Here is a 17807-nt window from a genome sequence, read left to right as displayed (position 1 = left end):
ATAGGACCCCAGTTCTCTACTACTTGATGTTAGGAAAATGCATATAACTTTCCTTCTGAAATACATTGCAGTTGATCATTAAAACCAGCCATCCATAGCTTCTCTGACCCATTCATGAGTATCTCACGTATGTAACGTGTGTGATTTGCTCAAGGCTCATATGTTTACATAATTTAATGTCATAGGTAGGAGCATGGCAGAGTGGCGTGAGGAGTCCAAATTGCCAGGTCACAGCCTGTCGATCCTCGAGCCAGATTGCCTCGATTCAAATCCTGAGTCCAACTGGGGCAGCTCTTGAGCAAGTTACCCCATCAGTCTGTGCCAGAATTTTCTCGTCTGTCAAATGGTGATAATAATGCTGCCTGCCTATAGCAGTGCTATGTGCAGAGGGTTATAAAGCAGTTCACACACACCCACACCCACACCCACACCCACACCAGGGGCTAAAACCAGCGCCTGCCGCATCCTGAGTCCTATACAGGATGGTCGTGTACTAGGTGGTCCCACTCGATGGAGGTGTCCTGTGCGCTCTGGGACAAGCACCCAACATCTGTCCTCAGGGAAAGCTTTCAAATATGGTCCTTTTACTTCCAGAGCACACAGATTAAGGATATTATTTTAGAAAGCAGTACAAGTGATAAATGTGCTGAGTTTATTCACGTTTGACGCGGAACACAGATGACTGCAGTTCGTGGGATGCAGTGGCTGGATTCCCATCCCGGGGCTCCTGGGCTCTATTTCTGTCTCTGTGCTAATTAGCTGAACAATTTGACGTTCGAGGGCTTAAGCTTGTTTTATCCTTTGGAAAGAGGCAGGGCTTAGACTCAGGGCGACGGCAGATACTGGGACTCCGCGGAATTAGGAGTCGCAGCTAGAAGTGCTCGCTTTCTGGAAGCCCTTCTTTGCGGTTGTCCCTTTGTCATGCTAAACGCCACTCATTGTCTTTCCAGGTGTCATCACGAGCTATGGGCTGTATCTGGACGGTGTATTAATTCACAATTCCTCGGACCTCAGCTGTCATGCCCATGGACTTGCTCCGTGGAGCTTACACTCCTTCCGAGTCCAAGCCTGCACGGCCACGGGGTGTGCGCTGGGCCCGCTGGTGAGTGTGTGTCCAGCCGGGAGCGTGAGGAAGACAGTGCTGGTCACTCCCTCTCTGCACGGCTAGACTTTCAAGCAGGATGGGGATTTCTTTCTTTTTATTGATTTCTTTTTGTTGATTTCAGAGAGAGGAAGGGAGAGGGAGAGAGAGAAACATCGATGAGACAGAAACAGATCGGCTGCCTCCTGCACGCCCCCTACTGGGCATCGAGCCTGCAACCCGGGCCTGTGCCCTGACCGGGAATCGAACTGGCGACCTCTTGGTACCTGGGGTGAAGCTCAGCCCACTGAGCCACAGCAGCCGGCAGGGATTGTCTTTTTATAACATCTCACTTCAGAGTTAGGAGTTGTTTCTGTTCAACATAAACTTCAAGACTGCACATAGATCATCTACATTCTACTGAAATTTCAAAATGTAAGCTGACCAGTTTGCCTGGCAAACATACAAGTCTGCCTAATTTAGTAACATATTTAAAGTGCTTTTTTTTTTCTTCTTCCCGATATTGGGCTCTACGACTAAGTAAGTTTATGATTAAAAAGTGAAAATAATTGAAAGCCTGTAACTGCCACACCATGACAGCACTGCTCCCCAATAATCGGGCTGATCAATTAAAAGCTTGGGTTCACGTCATCTATTAGAATAAAATATGTTAATTTTATTAGTGTGATGCAGCTTCATGAGAACAGTATTGAAAATTACATTAATATCAGCTTTTGATATCCGCCTTTCAGAAATCTATAATGCGTATCTATATTTCATTAGTAGCCGAAAGATTGACGAAATCATGCTTTTCATTACTGGTGCAATTTTAAAATCCAATTAATAGTACATAGTTGTCACAGACTAGCATGCCATCCTTCAGCTCCAAAACATCCCGCTTGCGTTTGGTGCGTTTTTCTTGATTAATTAGATTTACCTTCTTTTAGGGGAAATGCTCATTAGTTTTAGATACTTTCTGGCAGTCTTTGCTAACGCTCTATCATCCCCATGCACTCTGTCTTCCTTGAAGAGTGTATTGGATAAATATTACCTTGAAAAACAGCCCCGCCGTTTAATTTTTGCTTCCATAATTTTCATCCCCCCCCTCCCCCCGCCTTGTTTCAGGAATTGGTCGCTCTCCAAGCCTGTCACCTCACCTCTCCGTGGCACTGAGCTGTAGCCTCCATCCCCATTAAGTGTTTTATAGCCCAGGCCCTCGGATGGTTACTTACCCTTAAAAGCAGGGGTGGCAATAGGCCAGCTTTCCTTCCCCATTCACAAAAGGGGAAGCGAAGGAAATAAAAGAGCAGCTCCCAGGAGCTCGAGACTTAGACTTGTTCAAACACAGAACCTGCCTGTCGTGGCCCTGGCCGCTGTGCGGGCTCCCACCCCGTCCCTGGACGTTCCAGCGACTTTAAACTAGGGGGACACGGCCATCGATCTGTGTCCTGCGTGGACAGGAGGCGATATTCACCTTAAGAAATCAAATGCCACAGTGCCCTGATGGGAAGCGGGGAGAGAGAATTGGGTTGTAAAACCCACTCTGCCTCGGCCCTGTCCATCCCAGACCCCGTCCTGACACCGGGGCGGCCCCTCTCCTCCCCTCCCTACTTTTCTTTACCCTGCGCCCAGGAGGCCACGCTTGCCCGAGTCAGTGATCCATCTAATCACTGGAATTGGACAGCAGCGTCTTTATCTAGAGCAAGGCAGCGATGGGCTGCCTGGCCTGGGGGTTAAAACCCAGGGTCTTCAATTGATGGCAAAAATATTTTGTTCCAATTACAGTACATTCAAGGTCTTCCCCCCCCCCCCCAAAAAAAATGTATATACACTTTAACAGCTGATAGCTCAATTTTGAAAATGAAATGTATTTTAATAAACTGCCTTTATAATTATTCAAAGTGTGTGTATACATTTTTGGGGGACACCCTATATTATGCCCTTAAGAGATTTCATATTCTAAATCGCCCTCAGTGCCTAATCACAGTGATGCAGGATATTACAGATTCAGGTCTTTTTCTCTTGACAGTTTGTTTTTTTTTAATGTGTCCTTATTGATTTAAGAAATCTATGGATCAATCTTGAAAGTCAGACTTCCCTATTATTAAATTACAATATGATAGTCAACAGAATTCAGCCAGATGGAGCAATTGCGTACACAGGGTGTCCCCAAAACGTGTACACACTAACAGCTGAGAGCTCAGTTTTGAAAATGGAATGTATTTTGACAAACACGGCCTTTACAACTATTCAAAGTGTGTGTACACATTTTTGGGGACACCCTTTACATGCCACTTATAGACGTTCTCTATCTCGAGCCCCATGTTATAACACTTGATTGACACCAAAATTTATAATTTCTGTTTCTGCGTCTTTTTTCTGTTAGACATCAAATAATACATTTTGAGAGAGTCAAGTTTTTGCTTCATTTAATAGCATTCTTGATAATAACTTTAGGTTTTTAGAAAACCTGCCTGTTTATTTTATAAATATGTTATATAATTAATGTCATTTTTCAGGCATGCCGGGAAATACTAGTCAGTGTTTTCTATGACAAATATGTTCGACAGTCTCAGATGTGGCAATGTTCACACTCAAAATTTGCAAGTCGCTCATAAAATAAAAGGAAAAATAGTTTAAAAGGATAAATTTGATAAAATACAATATTTTTAAAATGAAAATGCATACATAAATTCCATATTCTTACCATTTTCATGTAGTATTTGCTTAGTATATTTTTCCCCCTTAGCCTGACCATGCCTGTTACCCTTTATTTGTGGTTCAGAAGGAATTGCTCTGTAGCCACTTGAAAAAAAAGATGTATTTGTGGTTTGTTTAGTTCTTTCCATGTACACAATATAATTTGCTTTTAAGGAAATCCCAATATAGAAAACAATTTACAGTATCTTTGATCCTAATTTTAACATGCTACTAAGCATTGTCAAATTAAATCTAGTAATTGTGGCTTCATAAAATTTTAAAATAATGGAAAAAGAAACCCACAGAAAATGCAACAGAGAACTTTTTAATTGCTTTCCTTTCAATTCTATTGTTGAATTATATTAGAAATCCTTCACATTTTGTGTCTCTCAAAAAAAAAATACAATGAATTTGTCCATAGGAAGATCACTTTGCTTTGGGTTTTGTTTTTTTTTTTCCCCCACTTGGGCAATGTTAGATACCACTAACACCGGAGTCTGAGATTGGGAATTTTATGGCTGTGTCTGGCCTTAGAACATTCATTGGATTCAGTTCCCCAGGGACCCTCTTGAGGATGGAGTCTGAAGCTATAGGTCGTTGCTGTGTCAGACGGTTAAAAGCTGGCTTGTTTTCCTGGGGATGGGATGCTTGTACAGATAAACACCCAGGCACACACAGACGCAGGCCTTTTCACATTCATTTTTCACGCAAATGTGTATTTAAGACATCTACATTTTGATTACAATATGCATTAGAGTCATGAAAACACTACGTGGGAAATCCACCCAATTATTACCTGCTGGTATTCCCCAGGCCTCCTTGGGGATCATACTGATTCTACGAAGCTTCAGACTTCTCGGTTATTACAGAAGGAAAATGGTGCTCACTTTTAATGGGACTCTGTGAATATTTAAATGAAATATAATTTCATTTGAAATATAATTTATACTGGGGTTTCTGGTACTCGGTAAGAGTTTCATCAGGAATGAAAATCTTATGAAAATGTGTGTTTTCATTGCACATTTGTACTCAAATATTTGTGTGTGTGTCATGGGATGTTTCCATGTGAAAGCCAAGGTAACCTCCCAGAATGCCTTTTCCTTAACATTCTTTTTAAGGCAAGACAGGTCATCGTAAGGTAAAAAAAAAATAAATAAAAAAAAATTTAAAGACTGAGTCAGCAAAAAATAATACAATTGCCAAATTAATGTAGAGCAAAACCTGGAGAATTTACCCAGATACTACAGGAAATTTTAAAAATATATCTGTTTTTGAATTAACCAGATATTGGAAGATAATAATATAATTACCTGGAATTGCCTTTAATTCTTCAACTCTTTTAGTCTCGCTTGGAACCCTTTAAAATCATTCTGTGCAGTAATTTGAACTATATACATAGACATAATGGAACCAATTGCATTGTTATGAAATATTAAGATGATGAATTGATATTTTTCCAGTCAAGCTTCTTGAGCATTTTTTGTACATAGCTATTAGACTTTAAAAAAAATTAGCAGGAGTTATAGATCTAAAGCGCCCCATAGCCTCTCTCAGATGAAAATAAAGCATGCCGTGACCTCATACCTATTAAAAACGAACACTCCGTCTTTTTCACGTTTATTTTCATAATTGGGAAAGTGTGTGCACCCGAACAAATGGAGGTTTCATAGCTGAGCACATTTGCCTGCCTGAGGATTTCATGTTTATCACCTTCCTGGGAGCCATGGGCCTTGTGCTTCAAAAATAAGGTCAAAATCATCAACATACTCAATGCATCTTAAAAGGTCAACATTGATGAGTGATGAGTTGAGTTTGTGGTGGTTAGTGAACAACTTTAAAGCCAGTTCCTCAGAGATGCTGAAATAATCCGAACCCCTTTCTTACTTCCTTACAACTTTCTCTTCCTCTGGTCACTTAGCCGTTTTATTTATTTAGCTGTTAAAATCTCTCTGGTCCCTGCAGAGTTAGGGCTTCCATTTGAGTTCAGAGTCCCCCTCTTTAAAGAATTCATCTTTTGCTCTTTTCTGCATAGGTTCATTAACACTGTATTAATTTTCAGCTGTTTGTGGGATTATACCTTGGGGTGGAGTCACGCAGGTCCATTTATTTTGATGTTTGGCACGATGCCATCTTTACACACCTAGAGAACTGTGTGTGTGTAGATGTGTGTTGTGGCCTTTGACAAAACCCAGAAGTCAGGAAGCTATGGAAACAGATCCGATGCATGCCTTCTCTTTGGCAGCCACAGGAAAATCGCTCTGAAGCAGCCCTAGGAACGGTGCCTGGAGATGCGCAGCCACACAGAGTCCTGGGGGCTTTGGCCCACGCGTCCCGGGGGTCACGGATGCGGCCTTGCTCAGGAGCTCGCACGCTGAGCGCTAGCGGCGGGTGGAAGAAAACACGAGCTGGGCTTTGATCCCGCTGACAAAATGAGGCGCTTTTACAAGATGCCACTGTCAAAACAGTTTACTTCCCAGCCAAGAGAGAGCCTTTGAAGGGGCTCAAAGCCAAGCATGTCCTTATTTTATTTGCAAACAAAAATAAATCCTTTTATACTCGCAGGTAGAAAGCCGGACCCTGGAAGCTCCCCCCGCGGGAACCGTGAATGTCTTTGTCAAGACGGAGGGGTCCCGGGGAGCCCGCGTGAGGTGGGAAGGGCCTTCGCACCCCAACGGACGCCTGGCATACTCGGTCCATTTCACTGGGGTGTTCTATGCAGATCAAGGTAACTCGGTCATTTTTAAACCTTAATAACATGAGAAAACACCCGATTATCTTTAGAGATCTTTTTCTTTAACCACAGATTGTAATTTCTTTATTTTCCCCCCAAATAAACTATAACTATGAGCTAGTGCAGCAGCTGCGTGGTCCCCAGAGCAGCAGTGGCTTCATCTGATAAACTGTGCGAAGGGCAAATTCTCTCGCCTCACACTTGCTCTACTGGATGGGAAACTCCAGAGGGGGGCCAGCACTCTGTGTGGGAGCAGCCCCCCCAGGTCGTTCGGATGCACCCTCAGGTTTGAGAAAGACTGAGCTAGTGCATGTTCTGTACTCTTCCCCCCTTGCTTGATAAACGGTGAAAACCTAAAACACCATCCGTGCAGAGCTGAGCTTAAGTTTTGCAGTAAATGTTCAGCTGGGATTTGTTGTGTGTGTGTGTGTGTGTGTGACCATTTTAATATTTCTAAACTCAGTTGGCAATGCTGGTGTGTGTTCCAATAAACTAACGACGTGGGTTAAATGACACGGGACTCCTTGAAAATGTTAAAAACTATTAGATTCATGTAAGTTAGGTCAGGTGCGGTTGGGTGTGATGCTTATCTTAGGCCACCCCTGCGATAGAAAAATACTGGTGTAGATTTTACTAAAAACAATTTTGGTTAAGTGTTGACTGTTAGCATTTTCAGAAGTGGCCGTTTTTGGTGTTCTCAACGTTTCTTTTAAAGTTAGTAGCCAATGTGCAAAAGCGTAGACGTAGTCACCCTTGCTATTAACAATAAAATGACCTTCCTTAGACTTGAAAGCGTCCCTTTGTTTCTGACTTATCCACAAGTATTTGTAGGGCTTAATGACATCCCCAAAGCATAAAACCAGGGAAGGGGGGAAACGCAGGCTTTGCCGAATTTGAGGAGGGCCCTCATTCTTGCGCACCGTGTTGGCGAGCAAATGGACGGGGTGGGGGTGGGGTTCTTGGAGGCTGCGCCGATCCCCTCAAAGCTTGGTGTGTCCCCCCTTTATGCAATCAAGTCTTTGATGTATTCTGCTGTGAGGAACTTGTAAGATTATGAGGTGAAGGAGGGATGATCGATTTGGAAAAAAGAAGCCACATTTAGGCCGGACCCGTGACAGCCCAGCTACTCCCGCCGAGGCAGCCGGGTGAATTATGCAGGAGCCAGCTCCCCCCGTGTTTCATCTTGCATTGTTTTTGCAGAGAGCATTTCTGCTTGCCTTCTAAGTCGTGTCACCTCGGGTTGTCATCCCGTCTCTCAAACCATCCAAACGGTATTAAATGTTGCAAAGCCGAGCAGCCAGAGAACTTTCAGAAGTCAGAACCCATTTGCAGAGCAGCCCTTGTAGAAAATGTATTCTGTCCTCGGCAGGATTTTCCTTCAGTCCTTCCCGCCGACGAGTTTACTGATTTCTCCCAGTGGAACCTGCTGGAATTTATCGGTTCATGGTTGGCAGTCACAGATTAAGGTAAATGTCGATCCGTAATGACCCTCTACATGTTAGTATTGCAGTAAAGCTGGGCTTTTATGTCAAAGATATCGGAGAGGGAGCTATTACATATGACAGGGGTGATCAAGGGACTCCAGACCAAGGCAAGCATTATTAAATATTGACTAGTTCTGTGATTTATGTAGAGCTGCAGGAAAAAAGTGACTTTTTAACCATTAGATATTCTTCAGCAACGAAAACCAGCCATTTATCTCATGCTGGTAATAAAGAACCGGTGCCTGCATATTTTAGCGGAGGAGGGAAAAAACCTAGTCTTATAAATGAGATGAACTCCTTCGTGATAACATTTCAGTTTGTTAATTGCCAAGAGCAAAACAGACAAATTGGAGGCAATTACAAGATTTGACTTAAGGAGGTTGGCAGTGCGTGTGTTCAACTCTACGGTCAGAAGGGGGTGAGGTTGGAAGGCGAAGGGGTCCTCTTGGGAGGGACCCCAGGAAATTCGGGACGTTGGGTCACTGTCCCTGGAACTCTGATGTCCAGTGTTAAGTAAAAGGATTTCAAAGATTGTCTTGTCCTGTCACCCATCAGCAGCTCGGTGACATGTGCACCCAGGGAAGGGAAGTCCGCTTGAGTGGACGAGAGACAAGTTAAACATCGATCCATCAAACTTAAATTTAAGAGATCATCGGCTCGCTAGATTTATACAAAGCCCATCGAATCGTCTGAGGGCTAATTGGTTATTTCCTTGACATAATGAACAACTGTATTTCACTCTTTTCTGTGATGGCTGCTCAGGGGTGCTGGTTGGATCGTATCAGATAGAGAAAGTCAGCCGGTAGGAAGCAAGGCTCCCTTCCAAATGAGTGTCCCCGCAGCCAGGTCGCTGCTTCATGGAGCAGAATGTCGGGCTGGCTCCCTAAGACTCTCACACCGGGCCCTTTGGTATACCTGCCAATTTAGACCCCGAACTACAAACTTGACAAAGTCAACGCTAGATTTTTGTCACAACAGATGAGGTGGCGCATCCCAAAGTGTGATCCCTTACAAGGTATTTCCTCCTGACCAGGTAGTATAGTCTCATGAATCAATATTTAAAAGAGAGAAAACAATAAGCTGTTAAAAGTGGCAAAACTATCCTGTAACCTCAAAGGAAACCAATGAGCTCCATTTCTTGAAGCTTCTAGGAATATTTTATGTCTATACAGGCAAATACATGTTTCCACGTGAGGAAATATGTGCATAGTCTTGCTCCCACACAAACAGCCTTTTTATACCGGTGATACCCAATTGTACACACAATGTTGTGCTCCGCTTTTTTTCAACTTAATAATTTCAAGAGACCTTGTCACGCCAGTAACCAAAGAATGTCCTCAGACTCTTCAGTTGTACAGCTTATACTATCATTGGCTTAACCAATTCCCTACTAATAGGCATTTAAGTTCTTGCCAATCTCCGGCTATTTGAAAGAAGGCCTTCCTGCATGCAGGCGTGGGTACGCCATTTCACACTTCTGCAAGTGGATTAGTGGGAAAAATTCGCTGAAATGATTCACTGGGTCAGAGGAAATGTGAGTGTGTAAGTTTGTGAGGTACCGTCAACTTACACACCGTGGAGACCATCCAGTTTGTTCTCACGGGAAACACGAGGGTGCCCAGATCTCTACGGCTGTGTCACCCAAGCATCCTGCCAATTTGATGATGTTAGAAACAGTGTCTGCTAGTGTCCTGAGCATGCATTTTTCTAATTAGGAATTTGTTTGGCCTTGTTTTCATATGTGCAAAAGCCATTTGCGTTTCTTTTTCGGCGAATTCTTATATTTTTCCCATATTCTTACTGAGCTTTAGGCGCTCTTTGTATATTAATGAAATCTGTTCTGTGAGTGGCAGCGTTTTCCCGTTGGTCGTTGTTTCCTCCAGCACTTTAACGCTTTCTTTTTAAATACATTTATAGTCAGTTCATTTGGGATTTCTATAGATACAGTATGTAACATATGGATCAAACATTTTTTGGAAGAAAATATCCCACTGTCTCAAACTATTTATTAGCACTTAGTTCTGTGGATTCTACCTGATTTGGAACATTCTTTTCATTATGGGGCACATATAATGCAAATTAGCTTTTTTTCTAGGGTCTGCAGGGGCCATTGACTGACCTGTAATAAGGGCTTTGCTCAGTGGCTCTCAAGAGGGACCCATTCACCTTGCACAGGTGAGCAGTCCACTCCCAGGTGACAGATATCGAAACATGTCTTATGAAGCATACTGAGTGTTCATTTTTTTTTAATCAAAGAAATGTATAAATTTAGGAATAAATACTAAAATAACCGACGGCCTACTAGCAAAAATATGGCTTACGTGGAACTGTTTTTAAAATTATAATTTCTTTTAATCTAACTGGTAAGTGAAAATAATGTCATGAGAATTCATGGTTTATCTCTATTCTATAAAATTTCAAACAATGATTTCAACTCCAAGTATTAAATCATCTACTCACCAAGAAGGGAAATAGAAAATAATGTTGTTAAGAGAAAAAGAAAGTATTCTGAGGTTCTGTGGAATGTTTTTACTGTTGGATGAAACTTAGATTCCATGCACTGGTTCTTTTCTTGGTAGACAGTTCCACGTCCACTCTTTTTCTTGCACAGTCGTGGGCGAGCCCTCTGAGAATGGTTTAATTTTTCACCGCCCTTCCTTCTGAAGGGGTTGGGCAGGGGTCTTCCTTGCTGGATAACCTGGCAGATTGCTTTGTGTCCGAGTTTCTAAGGCACAGCACCAGGGGGTGGTAATTGCTGGCTCCTTTGTGCCCAGTTAGCTCTCCGCTGCTCTGAAAAACGGGATCGCAGCTCAGTCTCCCTTGGTAAAGGCCTGTTCCCCCTAACCCCCTGTTTTGTGTTGTAGAATCAAGATGCCTGAGAAAGAGAACCTGTGGGTCACGGCAGGGAAAGAAAGGGGGTAGATGACCCCTTAGCCTAACTTAGCAAAGGGAAATGTTTTCCTTTAAAAGATGTTTTCAAATCCACACGAGATACCAGGAATGACGACTGTGGGGAAAAGTTATGCTCAAAGCAAGTGTTCATATGAGACGCAGTGAGAATACAGGGGACGTAGGAAAATTACTTTCTCCCTGTGTCTTTGGGAAGCAAATTTCTCTTCTGCTGAAAAGAAATTACATTTTAATTTACTTTTCTATGAAGTTTCTAGAGGTACAAATGCACATGCATATAAATACTCAAGAAATTTAAAAAACGTTCTCCACGGAATTAAAAATCATTGCTGTGTTGTTGGTGAAAGTACCAAGAGGCAGTGATGAGATATATGTCACTGCAGACACTTGGCTATAGAATATTTACCCACTGCACATATTGACACTTCTGATGGTATATCATGTCATGGCCAATAAAACTATAGAAATGTGTAATTAGGACATATCCTCGCACACGGATGGAGTCGGGCATTAATTTATCAAACTTACTTAAGGACTCATCTGTTCTCAACACCCACACAGCGGCTATTGAATTTGTGTCTGGTATCTAATTGGCTATTTTCTTGACATAATGAACCAGCCCAAATTCTGTGCTGTTGTGTCTGGAAGGGAAGGGAGTGGTGATGACACGCAAATCGGGACCCTGGGCCACACGCGGAGTCAGGGCGTGGAACCCGCAAAGCTGTGAGCCATGAGCTTGTGGGGTTTCTGGGATCTTGGGGCTGAAGCTCACCTTTCAGACCCTGCCCAGCATCTCCGTGCAGGGATCTCTCCATTCGACCTTTGTCATCGCATCACCCCCGGGTGGCTTACCTTTGGCTTTGGAGGACTCTGCGTAGGGGTTTCCTCCTGTGATCTTCAGCTTCTCCTGGGGAGGGGGGCCTCAGGATGGACCCCCTTGATGACGATGGGCCTTTGTCGTCGGGTTGAGTAATGAGGGTCACACACTTTATGTTCTGGCTCCTTAGAAAGGAGTTAGATGACTCTGAAGTCAGCATGCTCTGTATACAAAGAACAGCCCACTGAGGACGAATATTTTTGTATGAAGTTCTTATGAGCAGTGAGCTACTTTACTCAGTTAAAAACAAAAAAGCACTGTAAAAATAAGAAAGGATACATACTAAAATACATCAAAACATCAACAAGATAATGATTATCTTGAGATTTTGATAAATTTAGTTTTTTTCTATATATTGTCTAATATAGTCTTAAAATTTACCGTAAACAAGTATTTATTTTACAATCAGACAAAGAGGGGGGGATGGATGATGCCAAAAGAAAACAAAAAGGGGAGGCAAGTTGGTAACTTGGGTCATCTTACAGCAAACCTTTTAGAAGGTTTTAGAAAACAGCCGACCCTAAAACTCCAGTGTTGGGGGGAAACTGGGAACAAAAGACTCGGCTTCCTTGACACGGGTGGGGCAGGGGCGCGTTAAAAATCCTACCCCAGCTTCTGTCCGTCAGGAGCCCGACCGCCTGTAATTACTGTTTCTAATCACCTTGCTTTTACTTAAACCCCTTACATTTAAAGTGGCTCACGTTCACCTCCTCCTCCTAATTTACTCCTTCGTAACAGCAGAGTCTCTGGTTATGTTTTCGACTCGAACTGTTTCCTGTTGAATGATTTACCCCGTGTGGCAGGCGCGGAAAACTCATATTAGAAAAAGTTATTGCGCCATAATGATTACGGTGCCCTCGGACTGAATTAAGTTATGTTCCACTGTAAACAGTAAAACGTCTTAATATTTTTAAAAGCCTTTTTATGTTGGAGAGTATAAATAAAGCTACCTTCCTGGGTGCTCATTAAACACCATGACAGTCCAGGCCTGACTGGCAGCGCTGGGAACTGATGGGCCTGCTGTCCCCCACCCCAGTCCCTCCCATGTGGCTCTGCCCGACACTTTCTTAGGACTGTGAGTAAGTGAGTGTATTACACAGAATCTGTGCTACTATAAATAATTTCCCCTCCATTTCTTGCGAAAATATCTAAGCAGATCTTGAGATAGTATGGATGACTTTAATCAGTTTACGATGAAAATGAATCTGCATTTAACTGTGTGTTCTAATAGGCCCACGAGCACACAGAAATTTAAATTTTCTGGCATGTATATTAAAATATGAAAAGGAACAGTTGATATTAATTTGGGAGCATAGCTCATATGAACCAATATGCCCAAAATATTATCATGTTAACATCTAATCAACATCCTCGGTTAATAATGAGATGCCAACCTTTTTGTCTTCATAAGTCTATGTGTGTGTTTTAGACGTAGAGAACACTGATGATTTTTATCAGGAATAGTTGGTCCACATTTAGATTTCATAAAGTTTTCAATTAAAAAGAAGTAGATCCGCATACCAACATATTTTAAAAGTTTTCCGGTCACTAAATCAGTGATCAGATTTTAATTAAAATGAAATAAAACTAGAAGGCTGGTGCCTTAGCTGCACTAGCCCCATGTCTAGTGCTCACAAGCTGTACGTGGACAGTGGCGATTGTACTGGATGGTGCAGGTTTAGAGTATCTGTATAAGAGTCAGCACTAGTGGAGAAATCAAAAGTTAAACCAACACCAAATTTTTGAGAATGTTTTCTACCTTTGTATGAGCAACACGAGGTAACTAATTTTTTAAATTTTTTCTCATTGAATCAACTGGCTCACTTGATAGAATCAAGCAGTTGCTTTGGATTTATGGACAAATCATCTTTTTTTTCTAGGTCCTTTAATTTTCTTTAAAGGCAAATATTCTTGTGAGTCTTAGCTATGCTGAAAGCTATCTCCCTGGGGGTCCCTGTTTCCCTGGAGATAACCCTCGATTTAACTCTCACACACTTAGGTTTTGAGTAAAATAAAAAACATCTATATTAAGGGGGGAAAAATTAAGTGTAGTTAATGTGCCACCATATTTTGTTCTTGCTTCTCAGCTGTCTTATAAATCATGTAAATAAGTACAATAAACATTTATTGAGTGATTCCATGCTACTCAGGATCTACAGGTCCATCACGCCCGATGACACATAGGAGCTGGCCCGGGAAGGCTAGACGGATGTCGCATGCCAAACGGTGCCTTCCATCAAGCCCAGGGAGCATTTCTTTCCCAGAATCACAGCTTAGTGTAATGGCACTTGGCAGTATTGGCATTTCTGATATGACTTCTTCTGGCCAGCTCAGCATTCTTAAAAAAACAAATAGTTTTTTTCCTCTCTGTGATTGAAAGGGTTAAATAGTACCAATTCATTACCACTCACAAAAGGATTTATTTTGTTCTCATAAATCAGTTTTATTCCACATTTTTATTACCCCCTTGGGTGAGCCACTCCAATTGAAATCAATACAAGTGCAAGTGACACAATCAATCTCGATATTTGATTATGGATTGGAGATCCCCCAGGTCTGCTTTTCTAGCCAGTTTCTTTCTGATGATCGCCCCCGAAGAACTGAATATTCTTATTGGCATCTGTGAGTTATGAACATGTTTTAGAAAGCGGATAATCTTTGTTGGTATCCTGACAATGGAAGCCTAAAGAATCAGCGCAGGTTAAAAGATAAAGATTAAAATACGTAACTATGGTATTAATAAACAGCTAAGATCTCTCAATATTTTTTAAGATGAAAAGAGTTTTAAAATAACTTTACTTTTTAAAAAGTGTATAAGATTAGTGGCTCTACACTGCAAATTTAGGCTGCATCAGGTACGTGATTAGCTATTTCACAGGACTCTGATGATTCCTGTTTTCACACGTTTATTTTACAGTGAACCACACTAACTGGTCTAGGTTAACAATAAGAGAATAGTTAAGGTGAGTAAAATGCATTTGAAAGGACACAAGCTGGCTCTTGTATTTCTATAATTATGCAGGCTGGGAATTGGAAGGAGAAAGCAGTTCAAGTTTAAATTAAAGAGCAAAGTTGACTTAAGTCGATGCTCAAGAGGCCAATATCTATATATCAAACTCTCTTTGCTTTACAGACACATATGTAATCCTATGATCCTTCACGAACCGAATGCTTATTTGGGACTCCTGGTGCCACATTATAGTTCTCTTGCCTCTGACTCTAGCCACCTGTTCTTGGTTCTTCAGCCAAATTTTTGCATAGGCACAATGAAACCTTTCCTGTAATTCATTTTCTTATGGAATAGGTGGTATTTGGTACATGTGTCTGGTTATTTTCTTAATAAATCCTAAGGCTATGTTCACACGGCCTTTGCCTCTTTCTGCCAGTATTTGAGCCTTAATTTAGCCATTGACTTGTTTCTTTCTCTCCCTGTCCCTTCCTCTCTCTCTCTCAATAAAACCATATTTAAAAAAATAAAATAAAATTTTAGAAGGGTAATTTTGCCACATTCAGGATGTTCTGGTTCACACATCTTTTAAAAAATCAGAACAAAACCATAAGACCCCCAGCATCTATGAAACTGCCCCTGGTCCTGCACAAACTCAGGCTCGGGGCAAACGTTTCTAAAGCAACTTTTGTTGAGTTGGTGAAATATTCGATGTATTCATCCCCCTGAATTGCAATTGTCATTCTAGCATGATAACCACTTTAAAGAGGAATTAAAAAAAAAAAAAAAAGTGCAGCTTTTACTAGATGACAACTAATTAAAAACCACATTAGAGTAATTGCAATAATGGTAAGAAATACGATGCATTAATAGAGCAGTGTCCTTCTCGGAGCCCTAAGTGGTTCACAGGTTACTCATTTCTCTCTCTTTCAAAATGCTCTGCGGGGAAGGAAGCTGTGCAGGTATATATCTGTCATATTTTCTACACGGACAGAAATGTAAGGCTAGGAATAGGTCTCTTTAACTGTATATTAACTTAAACAAATAGCCAGCACCTTTGCTGTATCTCTACCAGAGAGAGAGAGAGAATTAGAAATGCTATCCTTAGAATAAATAAGAATAACTTAAATACGAATGGCTGTCTAAGGCGATCTAGAATTCGCAGCTCGCATTAAAGGCCTCTGCTGCCATTTGATGTCTTTTGATTTTAGTATCGGCAGCATTTTGTGATAGGGACCTGGAGCCCAACAAGACGACAACTGAGACCTCGTGCAGGAGCAGCCTGGCTGCGGTTCTGTGCGGCGAGGAGGGGGGGAAATGAGTCGGTGCGGCTTCTGCCCGCAGGTGTAATTGGATTCAGAAAAAGGCGAGCTCCAGGCGGGACCGGGTCTGACACGTAAAATCTTCACACGGTAACAAGAATCAGTGTGGTTTGTTCGCTGTCATTTCTCATCACCATCCTTGTCACGAGACGGGACTCGTGTTGTGCCATTTTCCCTACTTGTTACGGTCTGTGTCGCATGAATAATGCCCGGCGCGCAGGCCTCCGTGGGCGCCCGCAGCGAGCAGGGCCCCGCTGCCCTTTGCGGGGCTGCGCACTCGGTGGGCCCCGCGGCCCGCGGCCTTCCCGCGAGTTAATAAGGCTGTAAAAAGGGACAGGGCCGGGGTGGCCAGCCAGTCAAATTATAGAATATTGAAAAGGTCAGAGCGGCCCAGCACAGAGGGAAAAAAAAATTATGGAATCTATGGCGCATTAAGATTCTCGGGACAGTGATTATAACAAGAATGGGGGAGCCCACCCTCTTATGTCCCTTCAATCCAGAGAGCCCAACAAGATGACACTCGCGGGACGGCCGTCATTTACGCATCCCTGCATCATACCTGGGAAAATAGCTCCTTATGCTGATTTCTGCTTTAAAAAATAATAGTACAGAAGACAGGCCGCTGTGCGGCCAATGAGACCCTTAGCAGTAAGGTTTCCTCCTTGAGAACGGGCGCTGATGTTTTTACCGTTTCCATGAGGCCTCGTATTTGAAGCTGAAGGAAAAGTTCTTTGAAATCTATAGGACGGGAGGTTTATTTTGGTTGTTTCTTTCAACACTTATTAAAATTCACTATACAACGGAAAAGTAGGAATGCATGGATTAACCTTTCCGAAAAGTCTTTAGAATGCGGAGGATCCTGAAACAGCATCTAGTTTATTTACAGTTTTTACATGGCCTCTCCAAAATGTGTTTTTCCCCATGACGCATGACATCGGCCAACATACAATCTTTCTCTCTCGTCCATCTTCCTTCCAAGGAGGGAGGAGAGAGATTTAAATCAGAAATCCCAGAGTGACTGGTTGTCAGGTACGCAATAACCACCACTCATTTTAAAAATCCTTGTCATGCCTATTAAACATTTCTTACAAAGCAAGGGCGCTGGGTTTTGTGGTCTTTTAAAGGTAGGCCTGAGGTTTGAGTTGGCTTTCTGTATTATCTGAAGTTGCATGATTTGACTAATAGAATAAACATTTTCTAGCCCAAAGCAAGAATCTAAAGGTGTCAGTAAGGATGCCAGATGTGAGCGAATGTCTTTGGAGGCAAAGTATATACATTTTGATTATTGCTTTAAGACCAGCTTAGAAGAAACAAAATAGAAACAGACTCATAGACACAGAGATCAGGCTGAGGGGTGTCGGAGGGGAAGGGGGTAGGAAGGCTGAGTAAAAAAGGGTCAGGGGATTAGAATTAAGTTACAAAATAGTCCCGGGCATATAAAGCAAAGCACAGGGAAATATGGTCCCCGATATCGTAATAACTATGCATGGCGCTGGGTGGTGCCTGAAATATTGGCAGGGACACTTTGTGAAGTATGTGATCGCCTCGACTCTATGCTGTACACCTGGCACTAATACAAAAGAATGTTGGATCTGCACTGTAACTGAAAAATAAAATTAAGAGAGAAAGACCAGCTTGAACATAGATGAAATAACCCTAAAATCAGTAGTTCTTTCTGCAGAAAAAAAGAGTCACCAGATGATTTCTGGGCCCGGCCCTTTGATATTCTCGCTCAGCAGCTCTGGGTGGAACTCA

At 42.3% G+C, this 17807-nt stretch overlaps 1 protein-coding gene across 1 annotated transcript in view; it reads left to right on the top strand.

Moving 5' to 3' along the window:
- USH2A (usherin) overlaps nucleotides 1-17807 on the top strand; it is a gene marked incomplete at its 5' end in the record, with an annotated part of 301919 nt that overhangs the window by 166282 nt on the left and 117830 nt on the right. Inside the window, 2 exons of the mRNA XM_081124187.1 lie at nucleotides 951-1102; nucleotides 6344-6506. Of these exons, the coding sequence (XP_080980313.1) occupies nucleotides 951-1102; nucleotides 6344-6506 (315 nt within the window). The remainder of the gene's footprint in view (nucleotides 1-950; nucleotides 1103-6343; nucleotides 6507-17807) is intronic.

The sequence above is a fragment of the Miniopterus schreibersii genome (assembly GCF_964146895.1).
Source record: "Miniopterus schreibersii genome assembly, chromosome: 21".
Lineage (NCBI taxonomy): Eukaryota > Metazoa > Chordata > Mammalia > Chiroptera > Miniopteridae > Miniopterus > Miniopterus schreibersii.
This window is presented reverse-complemented; position numbering and strand designations above follow the sequence as displayed.